This window comes from Halichoeres trimaculatus, unplaced genomic scaffold (genome assembly GCF_033239565.1).
Source record: "Halichoeres trimaculatus isolate MK-OKI-2021-1 unplaced genomic scaffold, fHalTri1.1 fHalTri1_scaffold_7, whole genome shotgun sequence".
NCBI lineage: Eukaryota > Metazoa > Chordata > Actinopteri > Labriformes > Labridae > Halichoeres > Halichoeres trimaculatus.
The window spans coordinates 21,745,001-21,767,307 of record NW_027437185.1 but is presented as its reverse complement, the minus strand read 5'-3'; the positions used below and the strand labels follow the sequence as shown (position 1 = coordinate 21,767,307).

At 39.3% G+C, this 22,307-nt stretch overlaps 1 protein-coding gene across 1 annotated transcript in view; it reads right to left on the bottom strand.

Moving 5' to 3' along the window:
* Window positions 1–44: 44 nt before the first annotated feature.
* Window positions 45–22,307, bottom strand: part of slc16a2 (solute carrier family 16 member 2) — a 24,193-nt gene continuing 1,930 nt past the window's right edge. The window contains exons 2-7 of the mRNA XM_074674251.1: window positions 13,260–13,404; window positions 11,996–12,494; window positions 10,528–10,671; window positions 8,534–8,762; window positions 5,589–5,861; window positions 45–5,506 (exon numbers count right to left, since the gene is read on the bottom strand). Of these exons, the coding sequence (XP_074530352.1) occupies window positions 5,605–5,861; window positions 8,534–8,762; window positions 10,528–10,671; window positions 11,996–12,494; window positions 13,260–13,404 (1,274 nt within the window). The 3' untranslated portion in view covers window positions 45–5,506; window positions 5,589–5,604. The remainder of the gene's footprint in view (window positions 5,507–5,588; window positions 5,862–8,533; window positions 8,763–10,527; window positions 10,672–11,995; window positions 12,495–13,259; window positions 13,405–22,307) is intronic.

Here is a 22,307-nt window from a genome sequence, read left to right as displayed (position 1 = left end):
TCTGCGTCCTGAAAGTCATTCAGCAAAATGTGGTTTGTAGGATTCTGCACATTCAGCTGCTGGGTTTTTTAGATTTTAAGGTGAAACGGGGAACAGGGAGTCAGAAGAGGACTGCCCGACTGAATGAAGTCAGCCACGTTGCTGTGGTGATTATGAGCACATCACGTTTGAGGACCTGTTCACTGTGTCCCTAAATGTTCCCCGAAGTACTTTGTTTCTTCTTTGACTCTCCTCGTCATCATGCATTCAAAGGTGCCTGGGGGTTGATCTCCAACATGACTGCGTGTCAAGAACACCTGAGCGCTCGGCATGCCATGTGGGGGTGGAGCTGTTGAAGAACTAAAAGCACAAAGACAACAAAAAGGAGCAACTGGAGCCGACAGCATGGGTAGCTTTCATATTACATCTTTATTGTCAGTTTAATAGAAAAAAAATGTGCCTCTTTTGTTACAGATCCAAAATTACTCTGACAAAAACACAAAATTACATTAAATCTTCTAGCAGCATGACTTGATTTCAGATTTTGTGGCATCACTGGCCTTGTTAGAATGTTTTGTAAAATGATTCAAATGGAGACTTTTATAAAAAGGTATCGCTTCTGTAGGAAGGACAGGCCAAAGAGGTTTAACAACTGCAGCAGAAAAGCTTAGCAGAGCCCAGCGCTGACATTTTTTCTCCTTTATGAACATGTAAGGCTATGGGAAGGCTCAAGCGGAGAGCTGCCTTGAGACCATACAGAGACATAAATGAGAGTTATCACCAGAAAAGCTGGAGCAGTGAGCAGTATGAAAACAAGAGTGTCTAAAGTCCAGCTAATGGAAAATATGCATGGATCATACAGAGATTACAACATGAGGAGCATGAAAAGGTCTATACATCCGTTCAAAAAAGACGACTGCTTCTAAAAGCAGCTAAGAAAGTTTGATACTGTTTGAGGATGTTGCAATTTTGCAAATCACGGCTCAGCTTCATGATTCAAAGACCTTCAGCTACCTTGTTTCACATATTGTTTGCACGGCTGGGGAAAAAAAGCACGCCAGTTAAACAGATCGAGGTCAGAGAGGCAGAGAAATAGCACGCTGCAGAGCAAATTAACAAGGTTCAACATTGCAGTAGTCTGGCCTGACTTCAAGTCAGATGTTTTTCTGCCAGAGGAAATTTCATATAAGGTTCAAGAGAGAGGCCAAGCTCTGATTTGTGACAGATGACTTAGAGATAAAAACAGCACTGGAGGAAAGGCGCACATTGACTAAAACAGAATAGACATATTGATAGCAAGCGGTATAATAAAAGTGTTAGTTCTTGTTAACAATTTGTCCCAATTTTCATGTTACGACCTAAAAAAAAAACAATGCCTGCAAGTCTTATCTTGACAGGAGAAAGATGTGGTTTAGTACAAGCCTGTCCCTAATTATGTTCCAACTGTGCGTCTCTGTAGCTCTGACCTGCTCACTGTTTGACACAGGAAAGCACCAGAAGATAAAGTAAAACAAACCCTGGAGGGGAATGTTCAGTTTCCATTATTTTGAATATAAGGGAAAGGTCCAGAGACAGAACAAAACTTTAGAAAACAAAAGAAGACTTAAAACCATCAGTAACATGCAGTTAGTGTACACTTCTAAAACATGTAGCATTAGTAGTTAATCTTGGAGAAGGGGGCTCCACTCAAGATTTAGTGTAAAACCTTTTTTAAGGTTTGACTTGCTCTGACATAAAGCTCCTGTGAAGACCTTTGTAAATAGTCATGAAACAGACTAGTAATAGCCAGTCTAAAACTACTGTTGCAGTTAGCATCAGATGCTAGCTAACACCACTTATTTATTGTCCTGATAAAGACTCTCATTATAGGAAATTTAAAAGATGGCACATCATGATGTTTTGTTAATAACTATTCAAAGGTGTAATATTAGTTCAGAGATAAAATGTTCTGCTTTATCCATGTGGTTGTCAAAATCAACACAACCTGAAAGTTCATCACAGGAGCTTTAGAGAAGTGGACCACAAGTACAGTGATGCTGCATAGATGAAAAGACTTAAGTGGATAATCACACACTCAGATACATCATGTAACCTTTCAGGTATAATGCGTCATTCTTCATTCATTCAGCTCCTTCACTTTGACAAACATATTATCAGTTGTGAACCATTCAACTATCTTAACAGCTCTTCTTTTTCCAGTAGTTTTTGAAATGTATAACTAAAAATGAAATATGAATGATTTAAAACAGACACAATAAAAACAGCTTTAGTCTGATTAAAATCATTACAAAACAAGTAAAGTACATATGTTGATATATTTTCTAATAAAAAAAAGAAGCACCCAGCTGGTTGTGACCAGAAACTGGATGAGTTGGAAATCCATTTAAGGAGGTTGTTAAGATTAATAATGACTTTACAGATAACATCAAAAGAACAAAGGTAAAAATAAAAAATCACATTAAAATTGTATAAAGTCACAACACATGAGATGTCTCTTATCTGGGTCTGATGCATCACAGCTAGTCAGTAACTATAAGGCAGATATGTTTACAAGCTGAGGTCACGGATTTGACTCAAAAACTTTCCTTTGAGTCATACCGCTATTTCAATGTACATTTTATAACATGATACAACGTCAAGCCACTGGCTCACGTGACATTTTCAATACATAAAAACTGGGGATGGAAAATGAGTTCACAGTCAAATAAAAAATAGAAACAGGAACTAAACTTGTACATTGTTTAGAGACAGACACGTTAAGTGTGGGTGACACATTCAATATTTACAGCCAGGCTGAAATCTTCCAACACGGCTGGCAGAGGGAATGCCCCCTGTGTTTTTTTTAATTCATTTTAATTCATTTAAAATCATTTTCAAGGTTGTTGAATTTCAGTTTGACACAACAATACTTTTTTTAAGTGCAAGTATGTCATAATTAAATTTTGCATTTTAAATGCAGCTGTTCTAAAATAAAATAATTTAATATCCTAATTTCATATTTTTATTAGGCAGGAGGACACTGATGCCATTAAATCACTTGGTGAAAAAAATACTGTTACGGGAGTTTCTTTGAAAGTAACCAAGTAATGTGTCCATGCTTTTATAGGACGACTGCTTTAAGCTGATGTGTTTGTTTGGAGGTTGGTTCCAAAAATATATTACATAATTGTGCTGAAATAAGTGATAACAGCACTAGCTTACATATGGACCAGTGACCAGTGGCTGAGAGATTCACCTCTCCCTCAACCTTTCTTTATTCTACTTCTATTTTTTTCCACTAGAGGCTTGTGATGTAACCATTGTATTGGTTCCATACTGAGATCATTTAGTGTCGCTTTTATCTTTGAGAACATTACATGTCCATGTAACAGCATAATGTCAGTCACAAACAAAACGATGAAGAGAAGCTGATGAAAGAATGGTGAGAATTGAGTACAAAGACACAAAAGAGGATCTGAAAGGAAAAATGAACAGGAAGGAAACATAACTGATAACGCACCGACTGTTAGGGTATGAGGGATGTCAGTTTGACTTTTCCAAAACTGTGGCACCGAACAGACACTAATGAGGTTTCTGAGGAAGCGAGGTTGATTGAAACCAGGCGTTTGGCAGCTTTGTGGCTCTGAGACCTGATTTAGATTACACCAACACAAACACACACGGAACAAACACGCTAAAAAGAAATGCAGAGTGTTGACCTGTTCAGCTGGATTGCTGAGGATTGTGTAATTACTGAGGTATTGGTGTATGTCACCTATCAGAACTGTCCTACTCTAATACCCTCAAAGTGGCTACACTCAGCAGTGAGGTCCGTGTAGCGTTCAGGTTTGTGAGCTTTGCAACATAGAAGCCGACTAAATGATAGCGAGAACAAAAAGGGAGACTGACAGAGAAGAAAACACCTCCCTCAAATTCCTCTCTTGCTACTATTCAGTTACACATGTAAGCACAGAGTCAACACTCAATTATTGCAGCTCTACTTCACATCCGTCTTTTAAAACTAAGTGTCCAAGAGAACTCAAATCTGAGAGTGCAAACCACACGGTCCAAGTGTTTATGTAATATAAAAATAACTGCAACTATCCTCTCAAAATAAAGCTCTCAATAAAAGCTGAGACATTTTAGTTTCATTACTACCAACACAGTGAGTGACGCCCTCATGACACAAACTAAAGCAGCAAACATGATTGGATTATCCGTGAGATGGCATGATGAGGGCTCAGGCCATTTGGCAGCTTCAGTAGTCACTACTTATCCATAGATTGTAACACGTCGCCTAAAAACACACCACTGCACTTACTATTTTAAAAAAACAGGAGGTGCTACTCACAACCACGCACACACACTCACATTTGGAGTGAGGAAAGGATTAAATGAGAAGCTATGCCTTTTCTGAGGTTTGACGAAAATCAATGCTACCAAAAGCCACAAATCTCTTGAATCTCTACGATAGCACGATTTCCCCTTCAAGGAGTACACAGTGTTCACAATACAAAAACATTGATTGAGAGTTGTAACAAACACAGTTTACTCGGATTTGTCAAGCACCCTGCTAAAACCTTTAAAGGACAATATAAACAGTAGAGCAAGATGACACTGACCGTTAAGGCTGTAAAGGCAGAGGAGAGAAGACCCATCAACTATAGTTTTAAGTTTCATTACGTCAGGCAGCTCTCAGAGTTCTGCCCTGTTGACTTTGACTGTGTACTTTACCCTGCAATAAGCTAAAAGGTCTCTGACATAATATTAAAACCACAGACATTTCCAAAACTCTAGGTTCTATGGCGTATAAATCCCTTGCAGGCAGGCTGGTAGAGTGGTTTATTTGGTGATGTGTTTTTTTGGAGCCTGGGTGGTGTGAGGACTGTGTGTTACAGTGTGCGGTTGAGCTGAGGTGATTGTGTCTGGTGGCTGATCTCTCAGAAGATTTGTCTGTCCTATGACATTTAAAATGTTACCCTTGTAGCCGTCGCAGCAGAAGAAGAATTTAGATAAATCAAAAATAGGTCATTGAAGGTATAATTGTTTTCCAGCTACTCAACTAAAAAGGATGTATATGTTAGGAAATTAGATGCATAAAATTCTTAGTAAAGTAACTGAATTTCTGAATCCCTTCATTAAATCTCCTTTTCACATGCCTCTCAACTCCATGTGTCTGCACAGAAACAAAACAAGGTTTTTTACTGATTTTAGCAGCTTGATGGAAAGATAAAAGCTGTGGAATCCGAAATTATCACTGTGGGATAAAATCTCTTCATTTCTTTCCTCTTGGAGGTTTACGTTACCACAGAGTCCCCACTCATAAAACAATCCTAGCTGAGACTGTGTTGTGCTTATCCTCCATTAGTGTGTCCATGGTCCTTCTCTTCTTCCTCTCTCTGCTCCTTCTCTAGATTTCTCTCCACGTGAAAACAGCTAATAATGAGAGTCCAGGAGGGTTAGAGCATTTAAGGTTGGTGGACAGGAAGTTCATGGTTGGGTGGGGGTCAATCTAAAGATGAGGAAAAAGTGCTGGTGGGCTGAATCCCTGGTGAAAAACACAGGAGAGAAAAATGTGTGAAATTATGCACTACACACTGACATAGGTGACATTTATAAACATATTTCACCTTTGTACAATACGACTCAGATGTGGGTCTCTATGTCCGTGTAGCCAGGCAGGATGACTCCATTGGAGCAGCTCTTGGGCTCCTCTGCTGGTGGGCATGTGGGCAACATGTGGGCAGTTGTGGATGTTTCCTCTGGTGATCCCGCCGCCTGGCCTCTAAGGAGCTTACGGTGTATAAGTGGGACAAAAAACAGCACTATACCCCCAACTATAGGAGGCACTCCCGCCAGGGAGAAGGCCACCGTGTAATTCTTGAAGTGATCATGAAGAAGACCTGGGGAGTGGGAAGGGAAGCCATAATGTGTTATCATGCTGTCAACAGAGGGCATCACTGAAACGAACTGTATGTCTCTCAAACTAATACGCTGAGAGATACAGGATCTGTAAAAGGGTGTTTAAGTACAGCTACACAATAATAGACTTGCACTTTCTGATAAAAAAAATCACAGAAAACTTTGATTTGTGTTTTCCTTTAGAGCTATTGAAGGAGATCAGGTTATGAAAGTGGAACCAGATGATGATCAGGCTTGCTTTACTTGAAGGTGAGAAGGCTTACCCCTGACGCTATCCAGAGGTTTAAAACACACAGCACTTCTCAGTCTCAGAGCCTTAAAGCCTAACTTATACGAATAACTGTACAATTCTAGCATTACATACAGGCATGAAGGGCACATCACAAGAGCAAAGTCCCTCTCTACAGCGTCCAATTATATTGTATTGTCTGTCAGAACAGCCTAAAATTGTCAGGAGTAAATATGATAAATTTAATAATTGACAAAGAAATTCTTTGTAACTTGGCATCCGTTTCTATCATACGTTGAAAACATGGCAGCTACCAATATGACTTTGTAACCCTTTGTTATGTTATTTCCCTTTATTTTATTTATTTTTATTCAATTATTTATTTATCTTTTTATTTAAGTGTGAATGCATTTAGGTACATGTGTGTTTAAGAGTGTGTTAGGTATATTTGTGTGTAAACATATACATGAAAAATATATTTATTTCTTTAATAAATATTATTTCGTTTTATTATTATTATTATTATTAGTAGTAGTAGTAGTAGTAGTATAAGTATTATAAGTATTATTATTATTTTATTTCTTTATTTCTTTCTTTATTTTAATTTATTTATTTATTTATTTTTATTGCCTGGCCAAATATTGATGACCCTGTATCATGGGAGGGGGGATTAGGACAGGGGCACGTTTTTTTTGGGGCCCCCGACTGTCCTATTTGTTTGTTGTTGTTTATGTTGTTCTCTCTGTAATAACACACAAAACAAAATAAAAAAGACTTTGATCAAAACATTTAATAATTGACAAAAGGGAGTCTCAACAAACCTTAAACAGTTATAAGACAGGATGAGGTCATATTGCTTTTCTTTGACCTTATTTAAGTGGCAATACGTCCCAAAACATGGACTCATTTGTATAACTAATTAAACAAATTGTTTTCATGGTAATTTTGTTACAAAATCTTGGAGCCCCGCCCTCAAAGGTGGGAGTGTATATTGTTTCTAATTGTGACAGAGTTCAGCACAAAAACCATAGTCTTTCTCCCTTTTTTTTTTACATACATCAACGTCCTATGTTTATCTGCATGTGAACTGAAGCAAAAAAACTGCATCACACTCACTGAGCAGGGTCGACAAGTTCAACACGCAGTACTGAATATTTAATCTGCCGTGGAGCTTGTGACACGACAGGGGTGGGAGGGGTGTGCGCTTACATTGTTGTCTGTAACGTATGCATTCTTGCTCATGAACTGTACAGTCTGTCCTGTACAAAACACATGTTGATCCAGTGATAACACCATTGAGAAGGAGCTTTACTGCCTTTGTTTCAGATATTAGGTAAATAAATTCTCCCTCATTCTTATAACATGTTGAGTAGGATATCTTGTTTCCTTGGGTGTTCATTTCATCGTTTATATTATGTCTGAGATATTTATATCTTTGCATAAAGACTGAAACTTTATGTTCCTACATATATACTGTATTGTCAGTATGCATTTAGCTCAGAATGCTGAGGGAAAACAAGACAAGGAAAGGGTTTTATAAATCCTTCTGCTGTCTCATTCATTTCCTAATGTGGAGAACAAAAATAACACCTAAATAAATTATCTGTGAAAACAGAAATGAGGCAAAAATTCCCTTCAAAAAATATATGAAATAACAAAAAATATCGGATTCACTGTTTGGAAGAGACTAAACAAAACATTTTTACATATTAAACAGCATTCACCTATTGTCAATACACTAACCGTTTTTTGAATTCATGAATAAGCAGTCAGGTAAAAAAAAAACAAAGGCTCCAAAATTTTAACAGAATAATTCTCAATTTGATAGAGTAAACTCAAACAGCTGTTCTTTCTCTGCAATGTTTTCATTTCTAGTTTAGAAATTCTAAGTGGATAAATATCTCGAGCTGTTAACAATAACCTCAAGGCTCTGCGAGTTTCCAGAGAGAGGCCACAAACTGGGAGTTATGTGGAAATAGTAGTCCAGGTATGTAGAGATCTGTAAGAGGCTGGCAAAGAGAATGCATGGCAACGCCTATATAATCAAATTAATGTTCTGCCTTTGGTTCTTTTCTCGTCATCCCCATTATCAGAGAGCAAGGGAGAGGAATGTCTGAGGAGGGAAGGAGGAGGTAGAGGACTGACAAAGAGAGTTGTGTGCAGCCTGTATGTGCCTTATTTTCCCACAAGACAAATCCCCCTGGAGACAGCCTGCAATTGGCCTCACGCCCAAACCCCAGGCATGGATTTGTCTCACTCTTTCTTTGCCCCCCTCTACCTGCTTGTTTCAAAGAGCTCATGCCAATAAACCTGTTGTGTGCTGTAACTGTGGGGATCCTGAAGTCAGAGCAATGAACCCAAACATTTTAAGCTCAACATGAAAGTTTGATGTTGATGAAAGTGCAACAAAAAAGAAAATCTTACCAGCGATGGGTGGACCTGCTGTCATTGGAAGTGCCATTAAGCCAAGCAGGTAACCAATGGCCTGTGAGGCCTGCATGGGCCCAACCAGCTCAAAAGCTATTGGAGCCATCATGGTGAGGAAGCAACCGTCACATAGCCCCAGGATTACACACACAACCACCAGGCCCTCAAACACTGAGCACTGAGGAATCATAATGGACATCAGGCCCAGAACCATGAATGACACCACCTGGAAAAGAGAGCGAAAGTACATTTAATGTTCACTACATAATATCAATGGTTGGGCTAAGAACACAACTCAACAAAATGACTAATAACATCCTATTTCATAACTTTGTAACTTATGGGATCATCTGTATGAATTAAGTGAAGTATTAAATTTCATGGCTACCCTTTGAAAGGTCAAAATGCAGTTTTTATTCATTTTTTATACATAAACAAAGTACATTAGAGACTACTTCTACATGTCACTATTTATATCTTCCTCCCCTGCTCTTCACTAACCATCTGTGCTCACAGTAACACTAGTTGCAGTATTTCAGGAAAGACCATGAAACCTGATTTTTGTTGTGACATTATTTTCGATCCTTGTGGTTCCTGCCTGTACACAAAGATCTGGCCTCTGGGTCCCTCGTTGTGAACACTCTGTTACTTGCGTGACAGTTTACCCTCAGGCTAGTAAAAGCACACAATGCTGCAAAACCCAGTGGAAAATATTCTATCTGTGGTTGACCTGACACTAATACAACAAACTCTAAACATCGCAGCTGTTTTTAGTAACTGATCCTTCTAGTAACTGATTATTTTTCCCTCATAAGAAGTTAAGGTTTCAGTGTGTCGCTTCTATTTTTCAAAAGACTGGATGGCTGCATTAGCTAGAGTTGGCAGGATGTTGATAAGATCTCCCGTTAAATATGTTTTAAGATTTATGCAGAGATTATGACTAAGCCAAATGAAAATAAAAGCGAAGGTTGTGCACAAAATCTAATCCAATCATCTCTTTTATAGGCTGATTGGTAAATGAGGGTCAGGGCTTTGTGCGTTAGTTAGCTGCTGCTCAAGGCTGCCTGCTGGTATAAGCCTGAACACACAGCTTTTACTGTTGCATTACACTGAGCTAAGGGTTTATAAATTTAATCCAGTGAACTGGGGTTCTTTACAGTAACAATGAGCAAAAAGGTGTTACCCAAACACACTTACAAATACCACATTGTACAGGACAGGGACTCGTAAAAGTATTGTGTTCTCACTTAATTAAAGAAAAGTAACACGCTTTGGCGCCAATAAAAGACCCTCACAGCCAGTCTGATTCTATAACTAACTGAATTAATCACAATGGGGGGATTAAAACAAGACTCAATTCTTCTCCACAAGCAAAGCAAAGCATGGCCAATTTTGTAAAAGATAAACTTAAAGCTGATAATACATCCACTACTCAAAAAACAGTTCAGTACAGTATGTTGCAGGGTCCCTTTCAATTGCTATCTCAGCTCCATGTAACACACTGAAACAGGATATCTAAGGATACAGGAATGTGCTCTCAAAGGATGTCTGGCAGTGTATTGCAGTGTATTTGGACAAATGTTGATGTGGCGTGTGGTGATGGGATTTTTGGGGGGGGCGATCTATGACAGCGGGTAAGATGTGTCTGTACAAACTGTTTGTCTGCACGGTTAAAATGTGATAGTGTATTAAAAAAAAACACATGCTGTTGTTTTGTGTGTTACCCTGACATTTTAAACGTGGTTTTAGAAGATTGATGAGTGACTTGGGGTTTGCCTTTGACAGCTGTAGCGTACTCCAAAACCTCTTTTAGTATTGGTACATTACCAACTGGTACTTAGTATTGCTGCCTTTCCACTAATAAATGTTCTTCTATACATAAAAAATATTTGATTTTATTCAAAAATTATGATGGGACAGTGGACCTACCACAGGCAAGTTTAGAAAAAGTGGACTACCCACATCTGGAGCCTTTATTGACAGCTCCTCACCTGCATGTAGATCTTTTTAAGACCAGGAATGTGGTCTCCGATCTTGCCAAAAGCAAGGCGTCCCAGCCCAGATGAAGCACCTATACAAACCAGCAGCACCCATTCCTTCTCTGTCTCCTTGAACTGCTTCTTCACAAAGTTGATCTGAGACACAGAGAGAAAAACAGACACATAACAGTATGAGGTCTGGCAGTGTGATTGATAGTCAACTGTTCTGTACAAAAAAACCTCTCCAGATGATTACAAATATTTCCCACCACCTGTTGCTGAACTTTTGCTATGTTTTTTTGCTCCATTCCTCAGATGTCAATCAACTCAGCACATGGGTGTGTATTCCAGGGAGTGGGGGGATTCTTGGATCTCAAAACTAAGGTCTGACAATAACAAAATGTCCTCATCCACAAACTTTAGAACAGCAGGGCAGGAAGAGCCAATGCATATAGGTCAGACCCTCCCACTCCGCTCAGTCCTGACCCCCTAAAATTGTATCCAAAACAGTAAACCGCCCTCTGAAGTCTCTTCCTGAACTTGTAAAATATTTTCTCTCCTTTGAAGGCTCTACATTCATCAATGGCCATAGGATAGGCATGTTTAGGGATACAGGGAGCCCATACAGGAGAGGTTTCCTGAAGTGGTTGAGCCAATACAAAGGCCGGGGCTGTGTTTACATCTGGGCCTGGGCCTGAAACAACAGGCCTGACAGAGGGAGGCCGGAGCTGGAACATCCGACATCTGGATGGAGGGAGATCAACTTCACAGCTCCAAGCTGCGCCCTTACACTTCATCATCTTCCTCCACTACCTCACTATCTCACACCAAAGTTGGACAAAGATCATGTGCAGTTTGAGGAGAAAAAATCATGTTCAGTTTCATGTGACTTCTTTTTTCTTCCTTAACTCTGATAGAAATCAAAGTTCTCCACCGTTTCAAGAGTCAGTTCTATTTATTGTTAAAAAGGAGCAAAAGCTTCTCTTGGAGAAACATAAGTTATACTTAGTATACTCTTGCTCTCTGGGTAAGAATTACTTTCTATAAAGATTTTATTGATAATTATTCATCAAGCCTGAGTGCATAGCAAAACCTGAGCATATAAGCCAGATCTGTTTGATACATACATACATAGAAAGGTTTAGCAGGAACGCTTGTCTGTGCAACTTTTCATAGACTGTAAGTGTTTTTTGAGTTCAGAACTCTCTGATATCCAAAGTAACATTCTGAGAAATTTGGGGGTTACGATGTGTGATCTATGTTATGCAATGTTTTATGAATAATGAGGTGAATAGATTGTCGTGACATGATACAGCTCGGTGTCTACCATCAGATTCTCTTTAATCTAAACAAAATATAACATAGCTAGTTAATTTTAGATTGCTTATACTCAAGATCTTTGTCAAAAAACATTTATCATTTATAATCCTGAGATGAACTGATTGTAGGCTTGAGCTAGCATGCCCATTATTGTTCTTACCAGATGAACATACGGCACGAAGTAGCCCAACACAGCTGTGGCAACTCCAAAGGCCCACACTCGGTATGTGACGATGTGAAAAACACGTAGGTTGAAATACTTCCTGACCTCACACACAACCTTGCTCCACCTGCTCCCTGCCTGAGCACTGCCACCTGGCTGGGTCTCAGGTTTGGCAGGGCCAGGACCCATGCCTGGGGGCCCCATCCCTCCTCCAGGAGGCAGTAAAGGTTTAAACAACAGTGCCAGCAGGGCCTGGACCAGCATGAAGATGCTGAGGATCTGGAACGTTCTAGCGAGGCCCAGAGGTTCGACCACCTTGTTGAGCAACACCGGGAGGCCCATGGAAAACAGGCTGGCACCAGCAGTCACCACACCGTTGGCCAGGCCGAGGCGCTGACGAAAATAGTGACCGAGGATCACCAGTGAGGGCTGGAAGGCGAAGGAGGAGCCACAGCCGAAAAGTATGCCATATGTGAAATAGCGGAGGCTCAGGGTGCTAAAACAGAAAAGAAATGTTCAAAAGAGTTTATTAATGATTTCTCTTCAATCAACTATGTGTAGCATTTATTGATTACACATAAAATAGTCAAACCAAATCTCTCTCTGTGCCAATATGAAGCACAGCACCTTCACATGCCTCGTGAATAAGTGAGCAGACCAATTTAAAGCCTCATTATTTGTTTTAGTGCCTGGACATTTTTTGTTTGTTTTTTGTTATTTTTTTAATCCAAGTGTTCATGGATATCTCATCCAAACAAGTGTTAGTCTTTACCTGTTATTCATTACAGTAATCTCCAAGTCACAAAACAAAGTCAATGTTTTACTGGAAAACAAAAATGAGAATGTTTGACCAAATCTCTACATATGTTTGGAAACATTTGGATCCTTCTCTAATAATATTGCCAAAATCTGTCCATTTGTTTTTTACAAAGTTTAGAAAAATACTAGGTCTGCGGGTCTGCTGTATATAATAAGATAATTTTCAAAACAGAAATAATCATTTTACATACAAATGATCACGTCCAGATTTTGATTTTAAAGATAATTTTTGGTTCATTTCATCATTGTTTCATGACGGCTGAAAAGAGTCAGAAAACATTGGGAAAGGGAGGAAGTAGGGGATGGAGTACAGCAAGAGGCTTCTGTTAGACCTGTAGCCTTCCAACATGGCATAACATAACCACTGATCAAAACCAGTGCCCCGGGAATGCTCAGTTAAACATCAAACACAAAGGTAGAGTTCAACTGTACAGTAACTTACTTTGCAAAGGATGTACTGAGCAGCCCGATGAAAGCCACTGTTGCCCCACTGACAGCTGTCTTTCTACAACCGAATCGGTCTGTGAACATGCTGACGACAGGAGAACAGAAGAAGATCATGCCCATGGCGAGGGCTCCGACCCAGGCTGCAGAGGAAGAGGAGAGGAAAGGAATTAGTTTTAAAAAATGTGTAATGCACTATAAACAGTAAATTATCTTGCCATTAAGAATCAGGAGACAGTGTCTTATGATGGGATAACACCTTTATCTTTCATCATGAGTGATATAAAAAGTTTCTTCATCAATTTCTAAAGATTTTATAAACATCATTAACTGGCTTAAAGCAGGCAACATGTAGATAAATAAATCAAGCTTCAATTTGAAATTTGAAAAACAAACATTGAAATGAGATTTGGAAACCAAAATGACACTTTCTTTGTCCTTCGAAAATATATTTATTTCTTACAGAAGTTATTGTGTGGATACAGAAAAAAAAGAACTGGGTCTTTATGAATGAGTTCCTATACTTTAAGTCAAGTCACCATGTTTGGATTTATTTTATGTTTGCTGCATGTGATCTCATTACAGGCCACTCTCTGAGCTGTAATGCTGAACCATGCAGGCACTCGCAGCATGGTTGCAGAGACTTTGAAAAACAGACAAACCTTAATGCCCTACTTTTTCTTCTAAGTTTCTCTCTTTTGTGTCTCATCTCATAAAATCAAGCACCACACAGCTTTTAATATGAAAGTTCAATGTGATAAAAAAGTGGATCAAAGCAGATAGTTCTGGCTGAGGTGAAATATCCATCCAGTGTTAAAACATAACCACTCAGAGGACACTGTGTACCCTGAAGAGCAAACAAGCAGTCATCTGGGTTTAGACCTCTGGGGAGCAAAGGTAACCTTACTGCCTGCTGTGGTGTCTGGGATGCAGGCCACAGTCAAAGAGAGTGAGACAAGAGAGAGTGATAAACAGGTAGACAGAATGATTCATCAGCTAACACACACACACACACACACACACACACACATACACATGCGCTCAGAGTTCAGAGCGAAACACTACTTGAAGCTCTTCACAAACAGTCTTTGTTTTAGAAGTTGACCTAAACGTTCTGTACCATACATGTGTACATTGGTTGGTTCACATTGTACTACAGAGCACAATATTGTATAGTTTAAGGGTGGGACTGCACCCCAGCCTTCCTTCAGTTTGTTTATTCAGATAGAACAAAAAAGAGGGGTTTTCCTCGCAACTTACAGTTTATATCAATGCTTTTAATACTTGGTCAATTTCAATTGATTTTGGGTAAACATTAAAAAAAACGTGCCTAGACGAGAGGGTAAGCAGTGGTAACATCGCACATAATCAGACTGACCCACTTTAACTAACAAGCAAAGGTGTTTGGGTAGCTCCCCCTTAAGCACATAAGTATTACTATGGCACCATACTGCCCAGCTGATCCAGAGAGATAACAACCTTTACCCCTAGAGACTCAGGGTGCTTTAAACTCAGGAGCTTTGCAGATTGTCTGGGGCGTCTGGAACCAACTCTCCACACTCTTTTTAGGGATCTGTTTTGGTATCATCTGATTCCCAAGGGTTTTGGCTCATCTAGCTTCTTAGCATGTCGGTGTCATCAACTAAAAAGATGCAAAAACATCTGCCTGCTTTGACTGAAAATGGGTCTGGTGAGGGTGGTGAGAGTGGATCTGAAGGACAAAGTTGTGTTCTTTAAAAGCTGAATGATGACCTGTTGAAATAAATCAGTGCACGACATGCAGCTCACCCCTTTCACACACACACAGTACTTAGATCCCTGATATTTAAAACACTGTGTATATACTGATGAAAATGTCCTGTTTTGCTTCACTAATGCATCATATTTGCCCCCTGGGCTGAACATATAGCTTCCCTGTATAGGGAAAAGGGCATCAAAACAAGTCTGTTCTGTGTGGGTTTTCCAACAAATCATAAAGAAACACAAAAATGTGCAGATTAAACCAACAATCTTCTGTAAAAGCTTTCAGTGATGTGTGGATGTCAGCATTTCTGTACATTAGGGAGGGAAGATTAAGCTCGAGGCTTCAGGAAAGGCTGCAGCAGTAATTAAGTAGCGCTCATGTCTATAGGGGCCAAGTTCAGTGGAAGGAACAGTGAAAGAACATGATCCATGAAAATAGCCTGTGACCTCAGCTGAGTGTGCATGTGATCATAAATTAAACATAGATCCCTTAAATTTAATGATGTGGCTACTTAGCTCTGAAAGTCAGCCACCCAGATAATGCCTAGCCTGATAGATTCAATGTCCTGTCCACGGTACAGTGCTGTTTTCTGCTGTATCAGACACATCCTTACATGATTCCACAGTTAAAACATTAACGTTTTCTTCATTAGTATTTCTCAAGCCTTCATACTGATGTTCACCTCCTTACTAACCACCAGCACTTCTATTCTCCTATGTTGTGTTACACATCAATTGCCACATGTCCAGTTGCTGCTGTCTTCAGGCACCACAGGATCTCAGCTCTGTCATTATCAGCTACCCATTGTGGTGTCTCAGAGCAAGATTTATGTTCTGCTTTAGGTCTCCTGTTCCTGCTCTTATCCAGCACACCCTCTCAGAGGAAGTCCAGTGTTATAGAATACTCTTCCTTTTTTGCTATATGCTATTTGCATTTTTCCATATGTTCCTCCTGTACAGTTATTCTGTGACTCCAGATGGAATTGCACTTGCTGTGGTGCTTCACTGAAGTTGTGGGTAGTTGTTACGCTGCTTCTTTGTGGAGGAAGGAGGAAGGAGTCATAATGTTCCATAGAACAGGAAAATAACATTTCATGGAGAAAGAATTACAAAAACTCTTCTTCATATATGTAAATTTTAGGAACCCTCTGTAACTGGCTGGAAACGAGTGTTGAAGATGAAACCAAACAGAGCTGTAGCTAAGGCCCATGACACTCAGAATAAAGGGTTACATTCACTCTACACCCTCAGCCTTTTCTGTCTTTAAGTAGAAACTGATTGGAGGGGAGGAATGGTCAAACTCAAAACAAAATTGCACAACTCCAGCTTTGTGGGAATGTAATAACTTGAGTACCAACACTACGAGCAGCACCATAAATTCATAGCTGTTGTCATGTTGTGACAAATTGCACAATTACTTCACCCAAGCTCCCATCCTCAGGCTTTTTTCTCTGCACCAAGAATGAAGAGAAGATTGCTAGCTACTTGGATGTACAATCTTTACCAGAACATCAGAGGAGCTGTTGTCAAAAAAGGCTTTCCTGCCAACAATTGGAGGCTGATAAAGAAATAGAAACAAGTTTTATTCTTGTGCTTTCACCCCCAAACATCCACTCTCCCTCAGCCCTTCTCTTGGCAAAAGAAAGGGTCTGTGAATGGACTGAGTGGAGTGTACTCATTAAACATGATTAGGTCTGGAAACCTCCCAGCTTTGATTTGTGTGCATGCGTCTGCGTCTGTGTGTGTGTGTGTGTGTGTGTGTGTGTGTGTGTGTGTGTGTGTGTGTGTGTGTGTGTGTGTGTGTGTGTGTGTGTGTGTGTGTGTGTGTGTGTGTGTGTGTGCACACGCACTTATGGTGGTGGTGCAGAGGGGGCTTAGCAAGCTCTCTTCTCTTTAAGTGATAAATGCAATGTGACAGCCAGAGAGACTGTATAGGAGCCGTCTGTCCAGGGAATAAACTTGTTGCACCAAAGGCTCTTGGGCATCCTTGGAGGGTACTTAGCTTGAATGAGAAAACATGCAGAGAAATGTTTTGTCAAATTCTGCAATCATTGTTTTGTGAGCTATGGGCAATTTGTCTTTTAAAGCTTTACTCAAACCATGAATAATGTAACATGGAGAGGACATGGCTGAATACTATACCTGTACTGAGAAGAGCCAGTCCCTCAGTAATCTTTACCATTGTTATCAGCACACAGGTACAAAGTCATATGTATCGTTCTTTGATTGTTTCCACTTGTTTTTAAATTGCCTCTGCACTGCAGCCACTATGTGGTGCATAAAACAAAGTCTGGCACCATTTATTAGGTTTGCCTTGAAACTCAGGTGTTATATAAAAAACAAAGAACCAGCTTTGATTTCTGGGTATTACTGCCCAACTGGCAAGTAATCACAAAACTGTTAAAAAAAAAAAAAAAGAAAAAAAGAAAAAAGATACCACGGCAGTTAATACCATTCTTCTTTCAAAACTGGTAGATCCAGCTGTTAGACACTGTGGAAAAAAACCTTTTTACTCCACAGGCGGTGTTGTATTTAATGCCTTATGTGCCAAAATCATCAAAGACATCCAGGTCCACATAATGATTCCTTTGACACAGGGCGGAAATATGCCATCAACTGAACAATGCACCTGAAAGTGCCTTGGGTACTCTCTCTTCCAGGAACAATAGCAATAGATATTTTTGTAAAGTTAGCGGAAAGGCTGTTGTACAAGACTATAGACTGTTGTAAGCTCATGTCTTCAAGGCCACATTAAATGTTCCTGACAGCTGGTAGCACTGAACAATGTGCTTCTATTAGATGCACACAGTTGTTTCATCAGGGAAGCCAAAAAATCAACTTAACTTGGAGATGGACAACCACAAGGATTTGTTAATAAAATAATGTTGTGCAACTATTGTTTTAAGGGTTTACCCGCTAGTAAATAAAAAAAAGCAGTGAAAAGAAATGCTACAAAATCTGTTTTTAGTCTTGCAAATACATTGGTTTTCCTGTAATTAATTGTCTATTAGTGAGCAACTGAAATGGCAGCTGCAATTCAACAAGAATGTCCAATATGTTTTGAGTAAACACAACATAATTTAAGCATTTTGGCTACTGTTAGATGACAGCAAGTGCTAGCATTTAGCTAATGCTAGCATTCAAGACAATGACTCGCTATCATCACTATTTTGATTTTGAATATGAGTTTTCCTGTATTCTAAAACTTAAACAACATAAAAACACTGCTATACAAACTCCTTAGCTAAATTTGACACTGTTTAGTTAGTTGCTGAATGCTAATGTTATCTGTTTCCTGGTCGCTGCTAAAAGATTAGCCAGGAGAATATGTATTCTGATTTTTAAATGTGGATGTTTTCTATCTGATTTTACCAGTTTCTTTTCTTTCTTCCAGCTACTCAATTGAGAACCTGTGAATTTTTTTTGTCAGATACACTGAATTCATTTGGCCAGCAATGTTAAATTGACAGCAATTAGCTTCTAAACTGACATAACATCAGACAGAAATGGCCGACATTTAAATACGCTCAAGGAGTCGTGTTAACCTGAGCTACAAATCTACAAATCCTCACTGAGATGTTATCTCATCTTATCTAATTGCTCATCAGGTATTTTTTTTAATAATGCACTTTACTGTTAAGACAAGTCAGTTATGGGGTGTAATAGCTGACATAAGAGAAGGGTATTTCAGGGGCGTTATGTGCAGAAAATTACTGAAACAGAAAGACAGCTTGTACAGCATGCTAACACTACCTAGCTCCTGCAAAGTATTGCATGTAAAGTAAATGATAAAGAAAAGGGTAGGGAAATAAAGGCCAGTCAAATGACAGGATAATTACTTTTCTGTACATCAAGTCAGGCAGCATAGTTCACAACGTAAAACGAATCATTGGAGGGACCAGCTCTCACACTCAGAGGGGAGTGTCTTCAAACAAGACAGCCCTCAAATGTGTTGTGACAGCCTGAGTCCTCTGGGTGCTCCATGACGTGTTAAGTTGGTACAGCTTTTTTTGATGTTTACTTTTTATACGACGCTCCAAGCTATTAATATTCACAGTTATGCAAACTGCTCAACACTAATGCAGGAGGATTACATTGGTAGATGAATAGGATATAGCATGCAGTGAGTATATTATCTACTGAGCCACTCTGGCACTACGTTGTTTCGATCAGCCTCTATCTGATACTGGTGGGAGTCTCTGAGCTTTGTTTGTAGAAGATAAGACTCTTCTTCCCAGAAATGTTGACTTTGATAAATGATAATGCTATTTGTCCATTGTCTTCTTGCGGGTGTCAGCTTCTGGTGACTGGCTGTCTTTTTTCAGTTACTTTCCTGTACCAGCATTTAAATAAACCAGTTTTAACAAAGACAAGTGCAGTCAGTGCCTTCTTCTTATTACGTACCTGCTTGTCAGCATGAGCAGTGTTTAGCAGACTTTGATACAGCTTGAACCCATTCCCCTGCCCTTTGGAATGCCAAATATGCCAAAGTACACTCTGATCTGCCAACCTGGAAGTTACAGCTGCCCTGGAGATGCTGGGGGATGCTGGGAGATGCAGCACAACACAGAGCGTAGCAGTGTGCTAACAACAGTGGCAGCACTTGTCTGATCAACAGGGAAATCCTTTTCTTTAATGAGCTGTGCTTGGATTTTAAAAAAGTATTAGCCATGAATGTTTTGATCATGCCTCTAAAGCAATTTTCACAATTCCTGTAATAAATTAAAACCTCTGTTTTAATACACCTGTTCAACACAGTCCACTGGCAGCGTCTTTATGAAATGTTTCAATGTGATATTGATCTCACCCTGTTATGACTGCCAAGCCAAACAACACAGTACAAGGTCACAAAAAAGGGGACAGGAGCATGATCAAACACACAGCTCAACATTTGAACTCATGGTTGAGTCATTTACAAACATTTAGACCATGTTACAATCTCTGACTAGTTTTCCTTGTATGTTACTATCCCTCAAAAATGACTACAGTATTTCTGTTTGGAAATGTATAGAAGCCGTGTATAGAAAGGAAAAGAGATGTAGCAGCATTTTAGTATTTTTCTACTCAACATACTCTGTACCTATGACCCTCAGTCTCAGACCATGAGCTTGTTTTGGTCATTTATAAATTTGAAGTGTGTTTTTCAGAGTACTATGGCAAACTGTCTCACTGATGTAAAGATCTATACACAGCTCACATAGGATCTGAGTATAGTGTAAAAATAACACTTACTCTGTTCGGACAAAGCAACATTGCTAATGGAGATAATGTTGCAGTATCGCTGACACACTGACTGTACAAAAAGCAACAGAAAAAAGTTGTTATTACTCAATGATGTCTTCATTTGACATAAATAGGACACAATGTTCTCGAACAGGCCTCTGGGGTATTTTTCAGCCTCCGTCACAACCTTCCCTACTGATCTTTGAGGCATATAGATGGAATTTATTTCAGGGATCAATGAAAAATTCATCATTCAAACACTCTGTCCCCTTTTTTCCAGCCCCTTTACACTCATTCCTGAAAATTCTGCCAAAATTTGAACTTTTCTTTCACATTTTCTTTAAAACACTTCCCATGCCTACATTTTTGTTTTTTCAGGGTTTTTTAGCCTGTTTTTTTTTCTCAAATACCTACACTTATTACACAACCTTGTTATGCTAGCAGTTCTTTGGCCTCTCACAGTGCCATGCTGATCTCGTCCAGCAAAACGCCATCTGCAGCTCATAACATGCTCTCCTCGGCTTTGCTGACTTCCTTCACCTAATGGAAAAATGCTACTTTTTTCCCTTACCTTGATACTCCAGGGCTTTAATGCTCTGACCACTATTAAATCACATTTCATTCTTTTTCTCTCTGTAGCTTATGACTAAGAGAAAGCTGTTTTAGGACACATGTGAATATGGCTTTTTCTCGCTGTGCCCTATCACATTGTTCAAATGAGACTTTACAAATGTGATTATTTTGTTTAAGCCGTTCCCCTTTGTTTTGTTCCACTGCTGAGGGGGAAAGGTCAGGACTCAGCTTAATCCTTTCACATATGAGAACAAGCAGGGATCAAATCCTAAGAACAGGAACAGGGATGAAATCCTTAACGAGACCAAAAGAAAGGCAAGGGGGGGGAGCTGATCAGAAATACCTCCACAGAATCGTACATTTGTTGAATGCAAAATATAAGCAGAGTATCTAGGATGATTCTTTAACTGTGCTTTGACTATTTGTAACACTACATGTTTTCCAGTTGCTCCAGATTATGAATTTTCGAACAACATATTGTGATGCCCTGTTGTTCCGCCCCATTGACGACAGATATGCAGAATATATGGAAAAACACAAGACGCAATAAAAAATATACTGATAATACAAAATATAAAACTGAAATGAGCCTAATAGTGTGAAAGCCTATTTTTCCTAACTTGATGAGAAATGGGTGAACTTCTTCCAGAGATCAGTCTTGCAGGCATAATCCTGTCCCCCATCCTGACTTTAAACTTGTTCTGGTGATCGGGGAACTTGACAAGATGGCAAGACAGTAAAACCTAGTCCTGATATACACTGTTTGTTTGACGTAAGACAGCACTTATGAAAAACACTTGTTATGTCAGTGGTCGTTAATATAAGGTGCCTTATATGCGGGAAACTATGAGTCCATGAAATTATCGAGGGATAGAACCTCAAGCGGTGCACTCCCTTGATGCTTCATTACCTCCACTCAGGAGGGATTTTTTTTAGTGCTGTTTGTCATTGAGATAACAGAAAAAAAAGATGGCCCTAATTTGAGGAAAGTTTTCGTTTTGAGATCACAACAAAACAAACGGAGTGAAAAATTATTGAGCGTTGCCTGTGAAAATAACTTTGTTGTTAACTATTTTTGACCTCATTATTTCAGTGTAATGATAATGAAGACAGTTTCCGTATTAGTTGCAAAATATTTCCATTATTTCCAATTTCAGGATAAATGATAAACACAAGAGTGCTACGTCTTTATTTGAACAAAACAAGAGTGTCTCACATGTATCTCCAGATATCTGTAGCAGTTGTGCTTGCATGTAGAGAAGTAGACTTTTAGCCTTTTCAGAGTTGTGCACTTTCTGCGTGCCCTTTGAGTTGACAAATAATAAAATGCCAAATCTCACATTTTGAAGTCAATGTTTCTACTAGTTTTAAGCTAAACCAAGAAAATGTTGGTTTCTTATTAACTAATGAGCAAGAGACTTGGAACGTCTTTGCACCCTTGTTGTCAAACCTTGTCCAGGGGCTAATTTATCTCCTTTAATAAGACAGAGCAGACTAATTCTTGGAA